General features: G+C 40.7%; 1 protein-coding gene across 1 annotated transcript in view; it reads right to left on the bottom strand.

Annotated features, from left to right (window-relative positions):
* Positions 1-14,757, bottom strand: part of NALCN (sodium leak channel, non-selective) — a 284,614-nt gene extending 269,857 nt beyond the window's left edge. The window contains exons 1-3 of the mRNA XM_010831483.1: positions 14,650-14,757; positions 10,382-10,564; positions 156-239 (exon numbers count right to left, since the gene is read on the bottom strand). Of these exons, the coding sequence (XP_010829785.1) occupies positions 156-239; positions 10,382-10,564; positions 14,650-14,757 (375 nt within the window). The remainder of the gene's footprint in view (positions 1-155; positions 240-10,381; positions 10,565-14,649) is intronic.
* Positions 14,758-24,735: the final 9,978 nt, after the last annotated feature.

Below are 24,735 nucleotides of genomic sequence, written 5' to 3'. Positions count from 1 at the left end.
CAATAAACATTAAAAGTGTTTCTAGACAGTTACCCAATCACATTTTATATATATTATATATATATATATTCTTTAATATATAAATTTAGATTTTCAATGAAAAATAATGCCCATTTTGGAAAATATACCCTTGTAAGTTAAAAGTATTTAATTACCTGTAACACCAATGAAACCCAAAGGCAAAAGACCATAAATCCATCAAAAACACACCAGCGATCTTTCACGTAGGAACTATCCCCCTAAAAATAAATTTCACATGGCATTATAAGACAAAATGAATAATTTCCAAAAAAATCTGTGGAGGGAATAATCAAGTGCTAATTTGATATAAGCTATCTACAATTGTTGCATCATAACTGAACAGACTTTCAAAAGGAAAGTCTTCCAGCATTTTAAATGACATTATATATGAGGAAAATAATTTCTAAAACACAAGTAACTGCAAAACTGTGCATGTAAAATTTTAAATTCATGCAAAGAGAAAACATCACGATTTTTACACATAGATTAGCCACATAGATTCTACCACATAAGAAGCCAGAGGTCATCCTACTTAATAAGCAGCTCTGGTCCTTAAACCAACTCTTCCTATAAGAACCAAAAGGATACAGTGGTCAGTGAAGGACTTTGAATCTCTGGGAACAACCATCATCAGCAGAGAATTAACCCGTAATTCACCTTGAACTGAATTAGAGGTGAAGATGAAGAAATGTGCCTTCATTTTTGAAATATACATCTATTGACTTTAACTGGGATTATAAATATAAAAGAAAGATAAAGAAGGCATGCTACTTTCCTTTTTTAACAGTTCTGACACTGGAATGCATTATTTTTATAAAATGGGACTTTTAGGAAAAAACTTTCCTTTCACATAACAAAACAGTACACCTTATGAGGTTGAAATTGGAAACCTTTAACTAGAAAGAAAGACTTCAATAGCTCGCTCAGGACTGCACAATTAAGTCACTGCTACTGCTGCTGCTGCTGCTGCTAAGTCACTTCAGTTGTGTCCGACTCTGTGCAACCCCATAGACGGCAGCCCACCAGGCTCCCCCATCCCTGGGATTCTCCAGGCAAGAACACTGGAGTGGGTTGCCATTTTATTCTCCAATACATGAAAGTGAAAAGTGAAAGTGAAGTCACTCAGTCATGTCCGATTCTTAACGACCCCATGGACTGCAGCCTACCAGGCTCCTCCATCTACGGGATTTTCCAAGCAAGAGTACTGGCAATTAAGTCACTAGTTCTGTAGCAATCTGTGAAACTCAGTTCTGAGTCCAGTCACATGGTTACCAGCTCTGAGTGAATCTGTTTAGAAAATAAAAATAGGAACAGAAGACCAAGACTTTCAATAAAATGGTAAAATATGTTGTAGGATATTTAGGAAAATAAGGTACTTTTGAGAACCTTCTGCCAGGAGTAACAAATAGATTGTCAGAAAGTTTCCTTCAGAGGTTTCCAGAAATAATTTGTTGTTTGCAAATCTAAAGCTAATGAATGATAATTCACTTAATGAAAGTTATATGACTCAGATATGAAGTTTAAGCCCAGCTTAGTTAGCACTGGGTATCCATGTACTTTATTTTTTGGGGCTCCAAAATCACTGCAGATGGTGACTGCAGCCATGAAATTAAAAAACACTTACTCCTTGGAAGGAAAGTTATGACCAACCTAGATAGCGTATTCAAAAGCAGAAACATTACTTTGCCAACAAAGGTCTGTCTAGTCAAGGCTATGGTTTTTCCAGTAGTCATGTATGGATGTGAGAGTTGGACTGTGAAGAAGGCTGAGCGCCAAAGAATTGATGCTTTTGAACTGTGGTGTTGGAGAAGACTCTTTCGAGTCCCTTGGACTGCAAGGAGATCCAACCAGTCCATTCTAAAGGAGATCGGCCCTGGGATTTCTTTGGAAGGAATGATGCTAAAGCTGAAACTCCAGTACTTTGGCCACCTCATGCGAAGAGTTGACTCATTGAAAAAGACTCTGATGCTGGGAGGGATTGGGGGCAGGAGGAGAAGGGGATGACAGAGGATGAGATGGCTGGATGGCATCACTGACTCGATGGACGTGAGTCTCAGTGAACTCTGGGAGTTGGTAATGGACAGGGAGGCCTGGCGTGCTGCAATTCATGGGGTCTCAAAGAATCGGACACGACTGAGCGACTGAACTGAACTGAACTGAAGCATGTACTTTATATAAGAGGATGTAATGCCGAGTGAAACACACACACCCATACACACCAACTACACACACACATCTTGTGTAGATATACAGCTACGTACATACCCAGTTAATACTATACATAAGGCCAACTAATTTATAATAAAGTTATAATCATGGTGGGAAAACTAATCCTGTGGAGAGTTAAGAGAAAACAATGCTAGTTCTCAAATGAATGCACAAATAATTTTACCACTGGCACAAAAATCAACCAGACTTGGTGTGTATTCAAGAAGACCCACAAAAGAGTTATAAAAGCAAATTTGGGGTTTGGGTGACTAACAGGACAATAACCTATTAAATTAGCGTTATGATCATCATATGATCATATCTTACAAAGATAAAAACTATATGATAAAATGCTACTGGTTATGTATTCACATATGTACATGTTAAGTATAGAGCAAATAATTAAGGGATAATATAGCTGTCTTCAATATCCCATGAGGAATCTTCTACCATAAGCATTAAGTTTGTTTTGTACACTGCACAACTTAAAATATTAATTAATTGTAAAACTAAATATAGACAATATAACCAATATAAAATGAGTCTAATTTTGACTACCATCCTAAAAGATAATAAAATACAAATGTTTAAGCTGCACTTTTAAATTTCCCTTAAGTTTTGTTTGATATATTGAACAAATCTGTTAATTCATTCACTCAGTAAATAGAACATTTCTATGCTCTAGGCGGCATTCAGGCACCAGTGATACAGAAGTGAATAGAACACCACCTGCCCTTATGTAACTTATATTCTCAGTTACTTTTTAAAAAATGTAAAATGCACACACATTCTATTTCGATAAGTGTTATCAGAAAAATGGGCTTCCCAGGTGGCGCTAGTGGTAAAGAACCCATCTCCTAATGCAGGAGACATAAAAGATACAGGTTCGATTCCTGGCTTAGGAAGATCTCCTGGAGGAGGGCATTGCAATCCACTCCAGTATTCTTGCCTGGAGAATCCCAGGACAGAGGAGCCTGGCGGGCTATGGTCCATAGAGTTGCAACAAATTGGACACAACTGAAGCAATTTAGCATGCATGCATGCATACAGAAAAATTAAAGTATATATTTTCAAATCAACTTTTATTAAACAAATATGTTCTTATATGTTGAGCAAAAAAGTGAAATAATATCACTTGATCTTTATTTTAAGAACTAGGCATAATTGTGCTTGTTTTAAAAATGTAAAATAATTCCAAAATGAACACAGAAATTTTATGAGGCTCAGCAGAGAACTATTTTAAAATAGGAACGATTAAATGTAAATGCTAGCCAAGAAAGAGAATATTAATAATTACAGATTATTGGGTACAGAAGCACTCAAATAAGATAAGTTTATAGAAGATTTTTCCCAAATAGTATTATTTTTTTCCTGTTTTAAAATTTAAAAATGTTTCACGTAGTATCACTACAGTTAACCTCCTATTGCTCATAATTTGCCTTAGTAACAAATTATATTCAATTAGATACAAGTTGAGAGCTTCTCATTATATTGAGGGTTATTTAAAATATAAAAAACGAGGATAAATAATGGTATTTCCCAGGGAGGGGAACAGAGTGGCAAGGAGCCAAAGGTGGAAAAGAGACATAATTTTCCCCAGAATATCCCTACATATGCCTTTTGACTAATGGTCATGTGTTACATTTTTAAAATAGATCTTTCAAAGCTAACTTTTTTAAAAGGTGAAAATTCTAGCATTAACAAAAATCACTCAGTTGGTGTGAATAAAGTCAAATTTGAAAAATACGAGCCTCACAAATTTACAATGTAAAGTCATCAGTAACAGAGTTGGCTGGATTTTTATTTACTATATAGATTTATAGGTTAAGGAAATTGATGTTGAAAAGCTGACTTAAGAGTATATTTTGAACTCTATCAAAGGATGATTATTTTAAGTCATTTTAGAAGTTCCGGTTGGATTCCAAATAAAACAAAAGCATGCAAACACACAACTGACTCAATGGACATGTATCTGAGCAAACTCTGGGAGATAGTGAAGGACAGGGAAGCCTGGAGTGCTGCAGCCCATGAGGTCACAAAGACTCCGACATGACTTAGCAACTGAACAGCAACAATGCAAGCACATTCTAATTTCTAATGACCTCATGAAAAGTGGTTTAGCAAAAAAAGTTCTACTGTATAATACAGAAAGCTATTTCTGAATTATGAAGTCATTTGAGTTGAATTATCTGGAATGTTCTCTGTGGTGGATGTTCCAGCAATTCAGAGTGGTATCTGCCTGTCCCAACAAGACCACCACACTCTAGATTGCATGGAATGGTCAATTAAAACTAGCTTTTTTTAACTTGCCTGGTATAAAACATGAAATAATCCACCGAGCAGAAGTTTTACACAGTATTTTTTGGTTTCAGTTTCCAGGAGTCCTTCAATATTTATAAAAACCTTTGAGCTGTGTAATAGTGATCCGAGATACAAAAACCAATAACACTCAGATTTTTCCCATCTTTTTTTTTTTTAACCTTTTGCCCTTTAGCATTCATTGTCCTTCATGCTGTTCTGTCTTCCTGAAAAATTCCCTGCAGTCTATGCCAATTTTTTCCTCCAGACTTTGGTCTGACCACAGCCCACTCTAATCAGTGCTTTTGCTCATATATCATGCAACCAGCAGCAACTCAGCTCTTGTATATAAATAAGGTTCATACCATGTAACGGACAGAATAGTCCTTTGTAACTCCCATCTAGCTATTTATTTAACTTATATTTTAGTTCCTGTAGTTTGGGTTTCCTACTTAAATCTTCTCTAAACATATTCTCCGGCGCTGTATTTTTTAAAAAAGGTCTATCTTCCATTCCACTGTCAATGTTTGAGTTTGCTCTGAAGATTAATAGTATCTTGAAACTTTAGACAATTTCAGGCGGTATTCCCACTACCTTGCACCATGATATTAAATGAATGAGATAAGCATATGAACCATGTCTTTTGAGCCTCTGTAGATTACAATGCAGACAGTAAGAAGTCAATGCTTATGCTTCATGAATGCATCCGTGCACCTATCCGTTCACTGAAACTACTACTACTGTCCCTTTAAAGGAATGCTTCTTGGTCGCAAAAAGAGAAAGATGTAGTACATTGAAAGGTACTACCTTAAAGTTAAGACTCTTTTCCTGAATTATCATGAAAGATCACAGATGAAATTATGAGATAATTTTTGCATATTTCTCAGATTAGCGTAGTTTGAATCAGCAAAGCTGACATGCCATGCAAATAAGAATTGGGTCAAAGTTTAATATGGGCTTCCCAGGTGGCACCGTGGTAAAGAATTCGAGTGCCAACACAGGAGATGCAAGAGACAGAGATTCAGTCCCTCGATGGAGAAGATCCCCTGGAGGAGGAAATAGCATTGCCTGGAGAATTCCATGGATAGAGGAGCCTGAGGGGCTACAGTCCATGGGGTCACAAACAGTCAGACATGACTAAGCACAGCAGCACAAGGTTTATTTAATTTTTGCATTATAATGAGATTGCAAATATGACTGAATTGAAATTGAAATCATATCAATCATTATCAATACTCACTAAGGCTCCGTAAGGACAAAACACCTTTTCATGAACAGAACACAGGCTCTGAAACCTGACACTTTGAAGTATAACTGAAGATAAGTGGGACCCTGCTGTGTCCCCCACATTTTGTTTGTACAAAAGCTCTAGCCTCCTAGGCCTTCCTGGAGTTCTAAAGAGCAAACTCAATCAGGAAAGTGAGAAAATATGGAAACATAGAAAAACAGTTTAATAAGGCCAAATAATAGCTGAACCATAAAACAAAGTCAAGGAGCTGTAATTCCTCTTCCTGGGCTGTAGATAAAATTCTGAGCCATATCCTTGAGTTGTTATGCAGTTACTAAAATCCCACAAGGTGAAAGAAGTTAACGGCATGCTGAAAACCAGCCCCTAGACCCAGACTAGCTGGAACCAGAAGGTAGTTACCACACCACCAGCTCCATGAGCTGGTCATGCACTCCTTGACCTTTTCCTCATCCGGCCTTTAAAATCCCTTCCCTGAATCCCTTCTGGGAGTTTAGGTCCTTTTAGCACTAGCTGCCCATACTCCTTGCTGGGCTCTGAAATAAACACTATAGTTGCCTTGACCACAACCCCGTGTCAGTAGATTGGCTTTACTGGGTGAAGGTGAACAGACCCAATTTTGGTTCAGTAACATAATCTCATGTTGCACTTTGCGTCTGATAACGTTTAACTCATTGTCTCTTTTTCAGTTTGTATTTTCAAAGACTCTTCACCATAACTGGTTAAACGGTGCTATGATTCAATGTATCAGTATGTCCAGATCCTTTTAAAATCCTACTGTATTCATGTTCAAGTTATAATACTTGCAAATAATAAATTGTCCCTCCCTCCTGCTTCCAAAATATGGAAACAGAACCTAACACACAGGAAGGCCCATTGGTACTTGAGAAACCGTAATCTCTCCCAATATGAAAGAAAGGTTTTAATTTGCTTGTTGCATCAACAAGAAATGAAGAGGAGAGAGTGCTTGAGTTATGGGCAGAAATCAGCAGGCTGGTGCCTGAGGAGATGAGTTATTCAAGAGCTGTCTATCAATCTTTATAAAGGTAAACACTTGGAGGCTGCCAATCAATTATACAGTATAAGAGAGGAACTTAAATTGCCATGCAAGGATTTAACAAGCAGAGAAAACAAACACATTTACCTGAAGACATTCACAGGGATATAGTTTGCAGTCACAAAACAATATGCATGGGTGTAGTTTCATAAGCACATGATTTATTGTTCTGCATTCCCAGGGCCCATCTGTCACTGTGTCTTAGCATTATTATTTATTACTTCAACAATGCTCAGAGGACGCATGCTACTTTTTAGCCAGGTCTGTTGCCAGATGAAAAATAGACAACTGAGAATTGTCTGAAGACTTCACAGTCTGCACTACATGGAATGCTTCACAAAAACACAAACATATATCACCCCGATGCTTTATTTTTGCCCATAGGAATTTGGTTGAGCTACAGTGCTTCTCAGAACAGGAATTCGTGGGAGAGGCAATTAGAAACAAATGATCGGGGAGTGAAAATTAATTGGCAGATATAGTCAAGCTTGGGAAATGTTATAAAAGATGTGAAATCCTTCAAGCAGATACATGCCTCTAATGAAACTTTCGAAGGACATTTTTTGCCAGAAGGACTCTGTGCTTCAATTTCTATCTCCTGCAGTGCATGGAGCATGTGATCTCCACCGTGAACTTCTCAAACACAAATCAAACTATGTCACTCATATTCCGATCCCCATGCCTCTTAACTGACCACAGAAGGAAGACTGAGCTCCTCACAAGGCTGCAAGGTCCTCCGAGATGCAGCTGGTCTCCCTTCCAAGGGTCCTCCCCGGCTGTTCCCTGGGCATACCATCTGCTACTCCTCACTCTGACTACGCAGAGCACCCCAAGGCTCCAGTCTGTTCCAAGGCCGTGTGTCTCAGAGCATTGCTTTCTTCTTTCCATGAAATCCTTTACTTCCCTCCCCATGACCCCCACCATAGCCCACACCTCCTTATCCTTCAAGACAAGACCTCAACATTCTCTTTCTTCAAGACTTTTCTGGGCAGCCCCAAACAGATTTTGTCACTATTTTTTTGGTGCCCCCTTCCCCCTATAACTTTTCCAGACCACTATTACAGCATTTTCCACAAAATACTGATCTCTCACTATCTGAGTTCTCACCATACAAATGTTCACTATGCACATTTGCAAAAATACTTGCCCCAGTCACGGTGTAACTAGAAGAACCACTATTGTGTATCTGCATGTGTGCAATGGAGACACTGCCATTGTCCACAAATCCTGGAAAAGGTTAGGGTGTGCATACGGCTCCACAGCTCTTGGGGGCTAAATCTGGTGCTGGCATTCTTTATCTCCTTAACAACTGGAAAGTGTTAAGTGCATCACTACCTTCTCCTCCCTATTTTCTCTCTGAAGATTAGCCTTTCCAGGGACACAGGATTTGAGTCTATCGACCCAAATAAAGTATATGTGTAAATCATGTTCTATTTTAAGCATCAGGTTACACTTTCCTTGACAAATTTTCACTTTTGAAAAAAGCTGTACAAATATTTTAGTTGGAAATAAGTACATTGTAAACATTCACTATTAATAAGTTAAACTTAATAGTGGACAATTTCTTTAAAAAAATTTATTTCATCAAGTAAAGACCAAGCAAGTCTAAACAAATCAATTTAAAGAAAGGGAGTCCCATGAAAAAAATACTAGGATCAAATGGTTTCACAGGAGATTTCTACCAAAAGTTTCAAGCTAAAACAGTTTCAAGATTACTCAGATTATTTTAGAGCACAGAAGTACATATACACAGCATATATATACACACTGAATAGCGAATATCAAGCCTGATAGAGATTAAACAAAATTTAAATAAGAAAAGTGATAACAAATATAATGAAATAGTACATTAAAACACAACAAAACTGTGTTATGACCCAGCCAGGTGTTTTCTGGGAATGTAAGGATGGTTTGATTACTAGGAAAGCCACACTATTATGAGTCAAGGGGAAAAATAATCATTCAACAAAATGTAAAAGCTGTTCATGATACAATTCTCAAGAGTTGAAATTTATGTTTAATCCCTTAACGTGATAAAATATTCAAACTTCAAATGCAAAAACATACACCTTGTGAAGCTTTTTTGGGTCATGACTCAAAGAAGCTAACTCTAAAAGAAAATACTCGTGACAAGTGGGGCATCATGAATATGGATTGTGTACTGGCCTCCAGTAAGAAATTACTGCTACCTGTGCCCAATACAATATTTAGAAAAAAGATTTTATCAGTTGGCAATGTGTAAGTTGTTTCTAAAATAATCTGATTTCTCAGAGTTGTCTTAAAAAGAAATAGAACTGGACGAGTATTGATAACTACTGATGTTGAGTTATAGGTATTTGTTCCAACTATAATCTCTACTTTCATGTAAATTTAAAAATGTCCTTAATAAAATGTTTTAAAAAGTTAAAAATGAAGAGAGTAATGCATTGATTATGATTCCTCTCTTTTAAAGACAGCATACAATGTATTACATGTAAAAAGAAGCAATGAAGTTGACCCAATAAATACATCTTAAGCATTGGCTCATTAAATTCTCAAAAATGTTATACAAAATAAGGCTCTTCTTCATCACAATTACTTCCCTTGAGATGTTTATACAGCCAGTAAATGAAAAGACTCAAATCCTAATTTGAGTCAAAACTTTCATTTGTCAAACGCTAATACACATTCTGCTGTTCCATTATACCACTGTCTCTCTAAATAGCACAATTTAAAATACTTTTTGGAGGTGGAAACAGCAACACACTCCAGTATTCTTGCCTGGAGAATCCCATGGACAGTCCATGGGATCACAAGAGTCAGACATGACTTAGCAACTAAACCATCAAAATACTTTAGAGACAGGATCATCTATAATACTGAGATGAGATTATTGGGCTGGCCAAAAAGTTCATTTGGGATTTCCATTTAACCTCTATAAAGGTTAGCGTCATAGGAGGAAGAGATACCCCAGGATAGAAATTTCCCTCCTTTTCTCATTGTTTTTTCTTTTATCTTTTCTTTTCTTTCTTTCTTTATTGTCTCCCAGTGGCACCAATTTCATGCTACACGTTCTTGTCTTACAGTTTTGGAATTTCCTTTCCATTTAAAGTCTCTCTTTTTACTTCTTCACATTTTTAGTATGCCTCAGGCAAATGAGATCCTCCTGATTATCATTGCCCGGCAAATTTATCACATAACACTTATTCTGCATTCCATAAATCAACAGGTGCCTCCTTGGGTTAGGTGGCATGATCACCCTGTAGGCGGCATGAAAGACCCTCCTCTGGCCTTCAGGAAGCTGGAGGTGGGGCCTCAGATATTCCAAGACTTTATGCCTTACACGATTGACTTCACTTTTATAATACTCTTAAATGTATCATGTTTTCACCAATATCTGGAATTATACCCTCTTAAAAGTACTTCAATATCAGTATTTTATCATATTAATATTTAACATATTAAATACTGATAAAATAAAGAGATGTTTTATTTGACTGAAATTAACATGAAAACATTAAATGAATTCAGTGTGCTTTGGTTTTGAGCTTAAATAACATGGAAACACTCACCTTGACAATCCCCCGGATGTGCATTTTGGCGATCATCTCTGCTGTGTAGAGAAACATCAACAGAGTGTCCAGGGTGAAGGTCACATACTGCAGAGGAGGGTAGTGTTCGAAGGTCATGGGCGTGTTCATACAGACTGAGATGACGCTGATGATGGCACAGATGCGCAGCAGAGAGTGAACCCACTGTGGAGATGGCCCAGAGTTACTATCCGATGCCATAAAACATCTGAAACCTGTGTTATGAACCACACTATTTGGAAAACATAATACTGAGTTGGAAATATTGGGCTGGCCAAGAAGTTCGTCTGGGTTTTCTGTAACATCTTATAGAAAACTCTGAACAAACTTCTTGGCCAACCCAACATTTCACCACTAGGGAGAAAAGGGGGCCTTCTCTGGGGGCTCAGATGGTAAAGAAACGCTTGCAGTGCAGAAGACCTGGGTTCAATCCCTGGGTTGGGAAGATCCCCTAGAGAAGGGAATGGCTACCCACTCCAGTATTCTTGCCTGGAGAATTCCATGGACAGAGGAGCCTGGCAGGCTATCACCCATGGGGTTGCAAAGAGTTGGACATGACTAAGCAACTAACACTTGGGTTAGGGAGAAAAGGAAGAACAAAACCAACATATTAAATACTGATAATGTGCTAAATATTTTCAATATCTTTTACATCATTTAATTCTCAAAGCAGCCTAATTTCCACATGGAAGCACTAAGACTCAGGAAGGTTAAGGAGCTTGTCTGTGGTCCTGCATTAATAAAACCTCACCTCAATGTGAACCAGGTCACACTACCCTAAAGCCCCTGATACTTACTGGGACATAAGGACACAGTAGAGCCTCATTCAATGAAAATATGTAGAAAAGTGATATGCTATTACTTTCATACTTTTTATGTACTGTGAGCACCTAGACTCTGAGGCCATATTTATTCTATCTTCCCTGAAATCTAGCACACGGGCTCATCCCAGCAGACTCCAGATGCTTCTTAAAGTTAACTGATATATAACACTTCCTGTATGTGGGGCTTTCATTCTATTATCTCATGCTAACATGTGTGTATGAAAATATATTTTAAAATCTGCTCTCATCCTATATTTTCAAAAGTTAATAATAAATGAACCTTTTTATTTTTGAGAACATGTTTCATATAAATTTAGCCCAGATATCTCTCCCAAAAATGCCAAAAAACACATTTTTGTGCAATGCTGGCAGTGCACTTGCTGTTTGAGGTCTTTCCTTAATCCTAACATAAAGAAGGAATTAGAAAGTTAAAGATGTTTCCGTGTGTGTATACATGTGTAAAAGCGTAGGACATAAATCATCCATATAATATCTTCTTATGAAAACTAATAGCTAGGATAAAAAATATTAATGCATTTGCATGTTAAACCCACACAATTAATATTACTAACAAATCAGTACACAATTCCTAAACATAATTTCAATGTGTTATCTATTGAATAGCCTATATATATATATATATATATACACACACATAATATATGCAGTCATATGAATCCTTTAATATACTCTCTGTGGGAAAAAAAAGCTGTTACAGTTTCATGGTCGATGGTTTCTGAAGCCGTACAAGCGAACAACCACCTGAGATGAAAAACAGAAAAGGCTGTCAGATCTTTGAGGAGACTCAGACACTTGTAGGCTGGTGAGTGGGTTATAATATTAACCTGACAGTTGTAATATTTGCATGAAGACGTAATGCCACTGATTTCCATACCATATAAGTCACTGATGATTAACTTTAAAAGTTGATGTACTTTTCATGCCAATTAAGAAGCACTTCAATAAACACCACGTGTAAATTTAGACCCATCTGGGCCTCCAATACAAAGGATCTAATTACACAGAAGAGCCTCAAAAGATGAGTTCTCCCACAAAACCATCATGAATTTACAGAATGAATTCTCGTTAAGCATTAATCATTCTAGTTAGTCTTCCAAGCCTACATCTATAAATCTACCTTCTTCAGAAGGTCTCAGAAAGCTCTGTACTGGTGGACGCTAAGAAAAAATGACTGCTTTATTTTCTCTTTCGTTCAAAATTCCCTAAACATGAATGGGAAAGACCTACTATGTGTTGGAAATTACACTGGGCTCTGAAGACACACCAATGGAAACAACACAGTTGCAACTCATCACCAATGAGCGATATTATGCCTATTTCAGTCTAAGATGCATCACATATACATTTATACAGAAATCATTTTTTACTTACATCTACACTGGAGAAGACTCTTGAGAGTCCCTTGGACTGCAAGGAGATCCAACCAGTCCATTCTAAAGGAGATCAGCCCTGGGTATTCTTTGGAAGGAATTATGCTAAAGCTGAAACTCTAGTACTTTGGCCACCTCAGGGAAGAGTTGACTCATTGGAAAAGCTGGGAGGGATTGGGGGCAGGAGGAAAAGGGGACGACAGAGGATGAGATGGCTGGATGGCATCACTGACTTGATGGACATGAGTTTGAGTGAACTCCAGGAGATGGTGATGGACAGGGAGGCCTGGCATGCTGCGATTCATGGGGTTGCAAAGAATTGGACACGACTGAGCGACTGAACTGAACTGAACATATAAAGTAGGATAAGTGGAAAGAGAAGAGGTTCATTTCATCAGTGGTTCGGGAGGGTCAAAGCAGGAGACTTTCAGAGTGAATGGGGGCAGGGGTGACACGGATAAGGAGGACTGGACTCGTCTGTGTGTGAGTGCTAAATCGCTTCAGTTGTATCTGACTCTTTGCAACCCTATGGACTCTAGCCCGCCAGGCTCCTCTGTCCATGGGATTCTCCAGGCAAGAATACTGGAATGGGTTGCCATGGCCTCCTCCAGGGGAACTTCCCAACCCAGGGATCAAACCTGCATCTCCTGGGACTCTTGCACTGCAGGTGGATTCTTTACCACTGAGCAACCTGGGTAGCCCGTCACTGGGAAAGCATCTCAAGACAATGGAAACAATGCGAACTGGCTGGACACCTCGGAGGAGCAGGAAGCCACCGATTAGTGGACAGTGTATAGATGCAGGAAAGATAGCTGCTGTACAAGTTAGAGCCACAGTATAAAGGGCCTTGCATGTGATACAAACTACTGTTTAAAATTTTCAATGTAGGTAATAGGGATGTTTCAATGATTGTTAAGCAGAGGGCGATGTGAACAGACACAGAAATGTGGAAAAGAAATGTGAGCAGCTGAGAAGTGGTCTGGAGAACAGATAAGAAGGGAGACGACAGAGGGGACCAAGGCTGATCATCTTTACTACAGTCAAGGTCAAGGGAAAGACAAGCAGCTCAAGAGTGGCAGTTCATTTCCTGATTTCAGCTCCTGCTGTTGAGTTTGATAAGAGAGTGGATCCTGTGCAGGAGATCAAACCAGTCCATCCTAAAGGAAATCAACCCTGAATATTCACTGGAGGGACTGATGCTGAAGCTGAAGCTCCAATGCTTTGGCCACCTGATGTGAAGATCTGACTCAGTGGTAAAGACCCCGATGCTGGAAAGACTGAGGGCAGGAGGACAAGGGGGTGGGTGATAGAGGATGAAATGGTTGGATGGCATCACCAACTCGATGGACATGAGTTTGAGCAAACTCCGGAAGATAGTGAAGGGAAGCCTGGTGTGCTGCAGTCCATGGGGTCGCAAAGAGTCAGACACGACTGAGCGATTGAACAACAGGACGGCTGTTGGAAGCTGAGCTTCCCAGTTCTGCAACAATGCCTTCAGCCCCAGCTCTGGCTGCTAGACTGTCTCCTCATGTACAATGATACTAGGTGTAGCTGGGCTTCGCCTCAAGTTCTTGTCAGCTTAATTAGGCAGAGAAGGTAACAAGTTCTTCACAGACACTACCCTCTATCTCATTAACCTTTACTTGCAACTCAGAAGGAGACCTTTAATTCCCAACATCTGATTGTCTCCTCGGACTCCTGCGTGGTGAGGATAAGTGAAGAGATCCCTCATCACAGTCTCCAGCTTCAGGTTGGCCGGAGAAGTGGCATTAACTCCACATTCTGTGACTCTGAGGAGGAGATGCACAGAGGGCAGGTCGGGGAGCCACCTCTGATGCCTCCTCTGTGAGTAACTCACACGGCATCTCATTGTGTCATTGGAATCGTTTTCATCTCCCAGACTCCAAGACTCACCCACATTCTACTGCCACTCAGACGTTTCACATCACAGGGACAGGAGCTTCTGAATTAAATGAATCAAAGCAGCTTCATATCAGCATGTGCCTCTCTATTCTTCTTTAAAAAAGAAACTTACTGGCTTGTTAATCCAGAGGATGTCTGCGTTGTCCGACAGAGATTCATCGGGACCAAAGTCAGTAACCGGCTGGGCCTCTACCCTGGAGCTCTGCTTCCGTTTGAGCATGCTGAAGTTAGCTCTGGGAAGCAAGTTCAAAACCACAGTCTAAGAGAAGAAAGATAGAGTGAGTTAGTCTCCAAACCATCCTTACCCTGATCACAAAAATGAAGTCCCCATGCAAGCCTGCATATATTCGTGCTGAGTTATTCAGTCATGTCCAACTCTTTGCAATCCCATGGACTGCAGCCCACCAGGCTTCTCTTTCTATGGGATTCTCCAGGCAAGAATAATGGAGTGGGTTTCCATGCCCCACTCCAAGGGATCTTCCTGACCCAGGGATCAAACCCATGTCTCTTATATCTCCTGCATTGATGGGTGGATTCTTTACCACTAGCGCTATCTGGCAAGCTTGTTACTTACACTCAAGTTCCATTTACTGTATATAATAAATACATGCAACTAGAAAGGTTAAAGGGGCTTCCCTGGTGGCTCAGCAGGTGAAGAATCTGTCTTCAATGCAGGAGACCTGGGTTTGATCCCTGAGTCAGGAAGATCCACTGAAGGAGGAAATGGCAACCCACTCCAGTATTCTTGCCTGGAAAATTCCATGGACAGAGGAGCCTGGTGGGCTACTTGGGGTCGCAAAGAGTCAGACATGACTGAGCGCGCGCACACACACACACACACACACACACGTGGGATCTTAGTCCCCCTGGTTGTGGATCAAACCCACATCTCCTACATTGGAAGACAGAATTTTTACCACTGGACCATCAGGATAAGTCCCACCTCTTGTCTTTTTTATGCAAGCATGAGAAAGTCCAGTCTTGAGGCAGCAACCCAGGCCATCCAAGCAAATCTGAGGTTTAAAAGAAGTTCTAAACTATAGAGTCTAAGGTGTTCATAATGGACCAAGTTGGTGCTGAACTACAATTAGGAGAACTTCTAAAGGCAGGTAAGGGAGGGTCAAGGTCCTTCCAGCAGTGCTCACCCATGAGGATGCCTCATCAGGAGAAACGTAGTAGTTTTATCACCAGGAATATGCACTGGTACACTCTCTGCTCTCCCTGGGGCTGGAGAAAGAATCCTCGCCAAAGAGAGTGAGTGCCACGCAATGCTCGTGGGAACTCGAGAAGAACAAGGCAGTATTTGCAGTATGTGTAAATACGTGCAGTTTTCACTGGGAAAGATAACACAGAAACTCAGGACCAACTGCCTGGGATCTGATTCCCTGTGTTCAAACATCTACCTCTGTGTCTGTTCTCCTTGATGCACCAAGGTAGGTGCATCTGCCTGACCCTCCTATTCCCGGAAGAAATCAAGCTAATTGCCTTTAAGGTGTGGAAGGTGTTTCCAGGCTGCCTTGTCCTGAATATTGGATTTGAATATGGGTTTTACAGGAGGCTGCACTAGTTAATTTTATTTTACATAATTGGAGTTAGGGACTCTTGACATCGATATGTAAATATATGCAGAATATTCAAATTATGTGTGTTCTCTGATTTATGGGGTGGGGGGGCATTTGGTGGCCTCAATTTCGGATGCTTCTTGAATGACAGTCTCCTATGAACCAAAAAACTGGACACCAAATCTTAAATCCTTAAAAATAACACAACACAAAGGAGGAAACAAAGAGTGATTTTACAATGTTGTTCCAAGACGATATAAGAAAAAATTTGTTGTAATACCTTTCCACCGGACCAGTGGAAGGCCATTTATTTCTCTTCTGATCTGGCCATAGTTGAGGCCTGAAAATTACTTGATGTGTAAATGTGACATCTTCACACGTTAATTCTATGTGCCTTGTCTTAGCAATATCCCATCAGGAGCAAAACAGACTTTTGACTAAGGATTTGTTATCGTGGAGAAGGAGACATCCAGAATCTTATTTTTTCAAAAATCTCCATGACAGGAGTATTTGAGCCGCCAAAACAATGCACCATTGATGAACGACGGTAGTTATCAAACCACTTTCACCCTCGCTTTACAAACACAAAAGCGCCACCAAATCAGACACTGCCCAGGAAATCCTAGGGAAGCCACACGTACAGTAAAGCGCAACAAATGTGTTTACATCCAGTCGTAATACTTTCCATAGGGTCTACATGGGGGCTCATTGTTAAGATGGCTCATTATGTTGCCCTCACAAACAATAAAATCACAGTGATCCTTGAGACTGACCAACCTGCCCAAACAAGACTCTGTTTTCTCACTGGCATCTGCCTTCTCAAAGCTATGAGACTCTGTTTTCTCACTGGCATCTGCCTTCTCAAAGCTATGAGACCACCAGATTCTAGACCTTCGGCTACGTGACCACAGGACTCAACTGCAGGCTAAAAATTAACCACCCCTTCAGAGAACTTTTCACTGGCAGGGTATAAGAAAGACCCTGTCAGAAAGGGAAGATGCTGGTTCTCCTTAAGGGCCCGTCACCCTCTTGTTTTCCTCTAATAAATTTCCCTTTTCTTGCCTGATTGCTTAACTTACTCTGTCTCTGCACTCGCCCTACAATTTTAATCAACAATCATGCAGTGAAAAAACCCCTTAACAACCAGCTCCGAAATCACTGAAATCGTAACTTATTTCTTATAAAATATCATCAAGTAGTAAAATAAGTTCAATTTACAAACACTGCTGTTGTTCAGTCACTCAGTTGTGTCCGACTCTTTGCAACCCAGGGGACTGCAGCATGCCAGGCTTCCCTGTCCTTCCCTGTCTCCTGGATGTCTCAATTTACGAATGTGAAAAATCCAAAATTAAGTTGAGGCAATTCATTGAGGCAATAATTTTCTTTTATATACAGAAATATTGTCGTACACATTCATCCTGTTGAATCAATATAATTGAGGACAGCAGGCCTATTATTCTCCTGATAAAGACCAGCAGGAATATTTAAGTATCCTAGGTACACATTATTTTGATAGGAAATTGCTTCTGTGTATCTTAGCCTTATCATTCTCATATATCTATAACTCAATGTATTTTTAGTCTCTGTTTACAGAAGTGCCCTTCATAAGGCAGTGCAGGAAGTTTGACAAGCATGATTTCCAGTAGCTTTATCAAAAGCAGTTGGTATTCAAATAGCTCAATAGTGGGCGGAGGCTTCACACTTACAATATGTTCATTGATGAATCTTTTCCTTGGAAACAGCTAGTGGCAACTCAGGGAGAAAAGAACACTTTGGTTCATTGCTCTCTTTGAAATGGTTAAAATCCAGTTTTGTATTCTGTGACAGCAACATTTTTACTTCTACTGGCATGTGCTTTCCTCAGATCATCCTAGCTCTCTCTGGACCAAAATAAAATATATTCTTCTTCTTTTATTATTTTTTTTAGCTGTGAGGTACTTGCAACCCTGTGGGTCACTTCTTATCCTTGTAACTCCCTTAGGTTTGCATTAGTCTTCTGAGTCTTCCAAATTATGGTTTCCAGCACGTCCTTTACCTGCTGTCCATGTGCCTGGCCTCTGTACTTAACCCCTTAAATGAGCATCTGTTCTCACAGTTTCCATCACCATCTGTTGGTGTCCAGCAGCTTCTATTATGAGTCAGGTACCTACATGGCTTCTCCCTCAACTGTAGCCATGCCAACACCGTCATCACTTGAAAACCAACAGGACAGGGGTTACTGGTCAGACATCCTTCTGCTTCACTTCTTCTTCCCTGTTCCCAGATCCTATTGCCCTGAAATCAACCCTGAATACACACTGGAAGGACTGATGCTGAAGCTGAAGCTCCAATACTTTGGCTGCCTGATGCGAAGAACTGACTCATTGGAAAAAACCCTGATGCTGGGAAAGACTGAGGCGGGGGAAGAAGGAGACAGCAGAGGATGAGATGGTTGGATGGCATCACAGACTCAATGGACATGAATCTGAGCAGCCTCTGGGAGACAGAGAAGGACAGGGAAGCCTGGCGTGCTGCAGTTCATGGGGTCGAAAAGAGTTGGACATGACTGAGCAACTGAACCATAACAACCCTGCCCTGAACGTTTCTGGTCCCCGCAGGCAGGCCTCACATGTGCACAGACTGTCATGCCACAGATTCTCACTGGTGACTTCTTTCCTCCTTCCTCACTCCACTTATGTCCAAGGTCCCCTTCCCCTGATCCGTGTTACTAGAGCCCCTTCCAGGCCATGGGGCCTCAGGTCTCAGGATGGCCATAAATATCACCCTTTTTTCTCTCCAGGCTATGTCACGCAGCTTGCAAGATCTTAGTTCCCCAACCAGGGATTAAATCCAGGCCCTCAGCAATAAAGCACAGAGTCTTAAACCACTGGGCCACCGGGGAATTCCTGACAGCACCCTTTCTAATATGGCCTGTCCCTTTTTTATTTTTTTAATATTTATTTGACTGCATCAAGTCTTAGTTGAGGCACACAGGCTCTTTTAGCTGTGGCATACGAACTCTTAGTTTCAACATGTGGGCTCTAGATCCCTGACCAGGGATCAAACCCAGGTCCCTGTACTTTGGGAGCACAGAGTCTTAGCAATGGACCACCAGGGAAGTCCCTGTTTTGTCTTTTATCACTGAGATGGTCTCTCCTGTAAATCCAGACAACCTCTGCTCATCCTCTAGTTTCCCACTCATTCATTCATACAGAAAATGCTAGGAATCCACCAGGGCACCAGGCACCATGACACGGGCTGGGTATAGAGCAGGGAACCGCAAGGCATTTCCGGAGCTCATTTAACCTCATGTTTCAAGGACACTGAGACCCGGGGATTTCCGCTTGTGCTTCTTTCACGCTCATATCCACATGCTCCACTTGAGTTGGCCAAACATCTGATGACCCGCCATCCTCCAACCGTTCTCAACTGCTTCAGCACCTTTTCACAGCTGTGTCCTCTGTTGTCTGCCCCAATTCCCCATCAGTGATTCTGATTTCCTAACTTAACTCACAAAGGGTTTCTGTCTCTACACATGACTTGTCTGTTACAACGAGAAGATGTGATGTTTGGGAATAAAAGTGCAGAAGAGAAAAGCACACCACCCCAGCAGACGTACCGCATCTCTTTCATTCTAAAAAGCCCCCAAAGAAGACAGCAGTCACTGACCTATCTCTGGTCATCCGGTGTCATTACAACTGGTGACACAGCAAAATCAACAACTCGTCTTCTGGTTATTTGTGTGCTCAATCTCTGAGGCCTTTACGAGTTCAAGTGGATTCATTTAGCTACAGTCCTGTTCATGATAAGTTCAAAGTTCAGTTGTCAGTCATGTCCGACTCTTTGCGACCCCATAAATCACAGCACACCAGGCCTCCCTGTCCATCACCAACTCACAGAGTTCACTCAAACTCAGGTCCATCGAGTCCGTGATGCCATGCAGCCACCTCATCCTTTGTCTTCCCCTTCTCCTCCTGCCCCCAATCCCGCCCAGCATCAGAGTCTTTTCCAATGAGTCAACTCTTCGCATGAGGTGGCCAAAGTATTGGAGTTTCAGCTTTAGCATCAGTCCTTCCAAAGAACACCTAGGACTGATCTCTTTAGGATGGACTGGTTGGATCTCCTTGCAGTCCAAGGGAGTCTCAAGAGTCTTCTCCAACAACACAGTTCAAAAGCATCAATTCTTTGGTGCTCAGCTTTCTTAACAGTCCAACTCTCACATCCATACATGACCACTGGAAAAACCATAGCCTTGACTAGACGGACTTTGTTGGCAAAGTAATATCTCTGCTTTTAAATATGCTGTCTAGGTTGGTCATAACTTTCCTTGCAAGGAGTAGTTCAGTTCAGTGGCTCAGTCTGTTCATGATACACACACATTTAACAGTAGACTTTAATCTCATCGGGCTCCCCAGATGGCACAGTGGTAAAGAATTGCCTGCCAATGCAGGAGACACAAGAGATGGGGTTCAATCCCTGGGTCAGGAAGATCCCCTAGAGGAGGAAATGGCCACCCACTCCAGTGTTCTTGTCTAGAGAATCCCATGGACAGAGGAGCCTGGCGGGCTACAGTCCATGGGATTGCAAAGAGTCGGACACGACTGAGCACACACTCTGTCGTTGTGTTGTTTAATCTCATTGCCGTCACAGTTTGAGAGGGAAATTCAGAAAACAAAATTTCAGTAGTATCCCTCTGACTTCTCTCCCCAAGCTCATTTCTTTGCCATCAGAAAAGCAGCCTTCACTGCCACCAGAGGTTTTTCATTCATTCATTCTTGCATAAATGCATTCATTTGATCAAAAAGAATCAATCATCCAAACCATTGTGTTGGGTGAGGTGAATTTAGCTCTCACAAAACATGCCTGGTTTCTTTTCTCCTGGAATTCCCAAATGCCCCATGATCCTGACATAGCAGACATGTTTCATGGAAAAGTAGGGACCTGATTAATTTAAGGGGCACCTCAGACCACTACACACTCATTCTACAGCCTCCACCAGCGAGTTTTCTTACTTTTATCAGGCGAGAGTAATCTCCTCAGTTCTGTCTCATCTCAACAAAAATTTGAAGCGACAGACACTAAAGCCCTTGGCGCGTCACAGCTCTTGGACAGACTGTTATAGCTCTTAGACAGATCAGCGTTACAGCTCCGTGGTACAGCTCAGTTTTATTTAGAAAATAGCAGGAAAATACATCCTCGAGGTGTGAGGGCATGCCGACCCAATGAGGAGAAGAGCGACCCCTGGCCCTCTGGCTCTTCTTTTCACATGTTTTTTCCTCCCCCTGGGCCTGCCCTACATAAATTGGGCTAGCCAGGAGTGCTATTTGTTCTGCCCGAGGTCCTCCATCCAGTCCCCGGACCTTCCTTTGTTCTATTTTCGCGGGCTTTTCCCTTCCTTGTCTTTTTGCCACCACCATTTTGGACTCCTGTTTCCTATTCTAACTACCTAACACTCCTTTACTGTCTCCTTGTTAGCTCTACACCACCTCCCACTGAGCACTTGATCCCCAATGTGCGCCTCTGTTATCTGTGCTACCAGACCTAACTAGGTTCACACTCCTCCTGAAACTTCCTTTAGCTGGAGTGCTTACTCTCCAATGGGATACAGAGTGTGTTTCCTTCAGTATTTTCTTTTCCTTATGGTTTCCCTGCATATTTTATTTTTAAAGATTTGTGTTTAAACACTGTTTTGTAACCAGCTTTTTTTTTTTTTTTTTGTATCTAGCAGTATCCTATGAAATCTTTCTCTGTCCATAAATTTGTAGGCACAGAAAACATTAACTGTCAATAAATACCATTTTCAAACATCTGCCCTTCCTTGTTTTTGTCTCCTAAGCTCATTTACAACTTTATATGAATGAGGCCTTGCCGGGTAAACAGATATAAATATATCATCTAGACCAGGCAGCATTGTTGAATTTGTTAAGAAAGATATCAATGTGTACTTTGGGAAACAACTGAATTTGATGTCACTGATTTATTTATTTTTTTTGATTTGGGCGTTACAAACAATTCTTATTTCAATATTTCTATTTCTCCCACTTTAAAAAAAAATGGCCGCAATTTGACTGCAGAATCCAAAACAACAAACCACTCTATGTATCTATATTGGAACAAGAGTTTCCTGCCTTTCCCCATATGCCTATTTTATGCATACTGAAATCTTCCAGGGTACTTCAGCTCATCAGAATAACAATGGGAAGAGCAATGGGGATGCTTATTCCTGAAGCTGGAGCTGCCAACGTCATGGTTTCTTAAAGTTAGACTGTTCCTCTGGCCTAATCTTCTCCCAGGCAGAAAGAAAGAAAGAAAGAAAGAAAGTGAAGTCGTTCATTCATGTCCGAATCTTGGTGACCCCATGGACTGTAGCCTGCCAGTCTCCTCCATCCGTGAGACTTTCCAGGCCAGAATACTGGAGTGGGTTGCCATTCCCTCCTCCAGGGGATCGTCCCAACCCAGGGTTCGAACCCGGGTCTCCTGCACTGCAGTCAGACTCTTCACCGTCTGCGCCACCAGGGAAGCCCCTTCCAGGCAGAGGGCATGTCCATTCAGAACCAATGAATACACAGTCATACATTTCATGCCATGGTTTTAAATCAGGGGGAAAGCCCTACTATTTCTGTCCTGTTCTCCATCACCCCAAATACTTCTCTCCTGCCTCACACTTTCCTAGGACCAACTGACCCTTCCTGGAGCCTTGGGCGAGCGCACCTCTCTCTGCTCAGCTGAGTGTCCTGTTACTCCATCTCCAAGGGCTGAAATTCCTCACCTCGTTCCTCAAGCCTAGATCATCTTGATGCTCAGCTCTGGGCACCAGTGATGGGTGTCCTGTGCTTTCTGGATACCCTGCACCCTCCTCTTACAGCCTTGACAGCCCAGCACGTGGCGCTTCCCCTCGCTGAATGCCGGTAGCCCCGGGATTTCCTGCTCAGTGACGCTCTGCCTCTCAATCTTAACAACCAACAGCACTTATGGGAAAGTGTTAAAGATAGAATCAGATGTAAAGCTGAATAGATACTTCCTAGCCTAAATGCTTTGAAGAAAATAAAAGAGTCCTCAAACACACACACACACACACACACACACACACACACACACACACACAGAAACCTGCTGAAAAACCCATGAAAAGATGATGAAATGCTTTGAAAGTATAATAAAGTACTGAGCACATCAGTTGATTTCTTCCCCAGTTATGCTGACCACAGTGTAGAAACACACACCCTCCAACAAAGCTGTTTTCTGAGGGCTTTGATTACTGTGTGTCAGGCCTGGTTCTAAGCACGTCACATATAACATTCAGTTCTTACGAGAACCATTTCACAGATCAAGGAACTTAGGGACAGAGCTGCGCCAAGATATAAACCAAGACAAGGTGACTTACAGAACTATTAAAAATTAAGTACTTTATAAAATAGGTAAGAAAAAGAAAACTACCTTTCAATATGTTCTAATCACACGGCCTGATTATTTCTAAACCCTCTTGGTATTGAGTATTGTTTGTGAAAATACTACAGACATTTTCATTTCTTAAAATTGAATCCATTGGTATTATATGGTTCATGTTATAGTTATTCCAGCCACACATTTATAAAAATGTATCAATTTTTTTTCCAGCAAGAAATCATCAGATGCCTCATCAAATTCATCTAAATGTCACTTTTAGGTTTCTGAAGTCATTATTCATTTATCCAGCCTTTTTCCTTGAAGATGAATCCTAGAAATAGTATATTATGATTTTATTACCTTTTCTATAAATTGTGAAAAAAATTGAGGAAAAAAAAGCATCTACTAACTCCTACCTGATAATCTTACATCATGCAGTAAAGAGACAGCTGTCTTCACTTCCTAAAAATGACAGATTTCTTCATTTCCTAGAGTTAGTTCCAGTCTCATAAATTCTCAACAGAATGTGCTGAGAATGTGAAGACTAGAAAATAGATCCGACTTATGATATATAGATAAAAGAGTGTATGTCTTTCAGCAGAGACTGTCTTACAGCAGAAAGGAGACATTTAGTGAGAGAAATTCTTCTGGTATCCAAAAATCCAAAACTCAAAGTACCGTCAAGGATGTAATTCCATTCTGCAATGTTCTTTGTCCGTCCAGTAAGGAAACTCCAGACTAAACAAGCTACCAGAGCTAGCAAGTGGTGTTCTTTATTCAATAACAACAGAAAACTGTTTAATCTAAAAGTTTCCAATACTAATGTGTTGGACCATCCCAATAATGGGAGATTTCTTCTTTCTGGATATTTTCAGGGACAATGACTACACACATATCATAGATTTTGTAGAAAAGAATTCTGCTCTGTCTGGAACTTTGCAACAGACTACATTCCAAGAGGCTTCCAATGATAAAATTAGCACATTCTTGAAGTTGTTCATAAGTTTATGCATTTCATCAACTCTTAGGGTAGGAAGGTGGTCTATAAACTACTGTACATAATTTTAGCAGAGAATCAAGCTTAAGTTTTACCCATTCTTTTTTTTTTTTAACTTGAAAAATGAGAGCAAACATTTATTGAAAGCTGGCTCTGTGCCAGGCACTATTCCAAGCTCATGATACCTCTGCAAAGTAGTTTTTAGTATTATCCCCACTATACAGATTAAAAGTCTTGCCCAGACCTACATGAACTGGAAGCAAGTCTAGAACCC

The sequence above is a fragment of the Bison bison genome, unplaced genomic scaffold (assembly GCF_000754665.1).
Source record: "Bison bison bison isolate TAMUID 2011002044 unplaced genomic scaffold, Bison_UMD1.0 scf7180017864527, whole genome shotgun sequence".
NCBI lineage: Eukaryota > Metazoa > Chordata > Mammalia > Artiodactyla > Bovidae > Bison > Bison bison.
The sequence above is the reverse complement of the archived record's forward strand: the minus strand, read 5'-3'. Positions and strand labels throughout refer to the sequence as shown.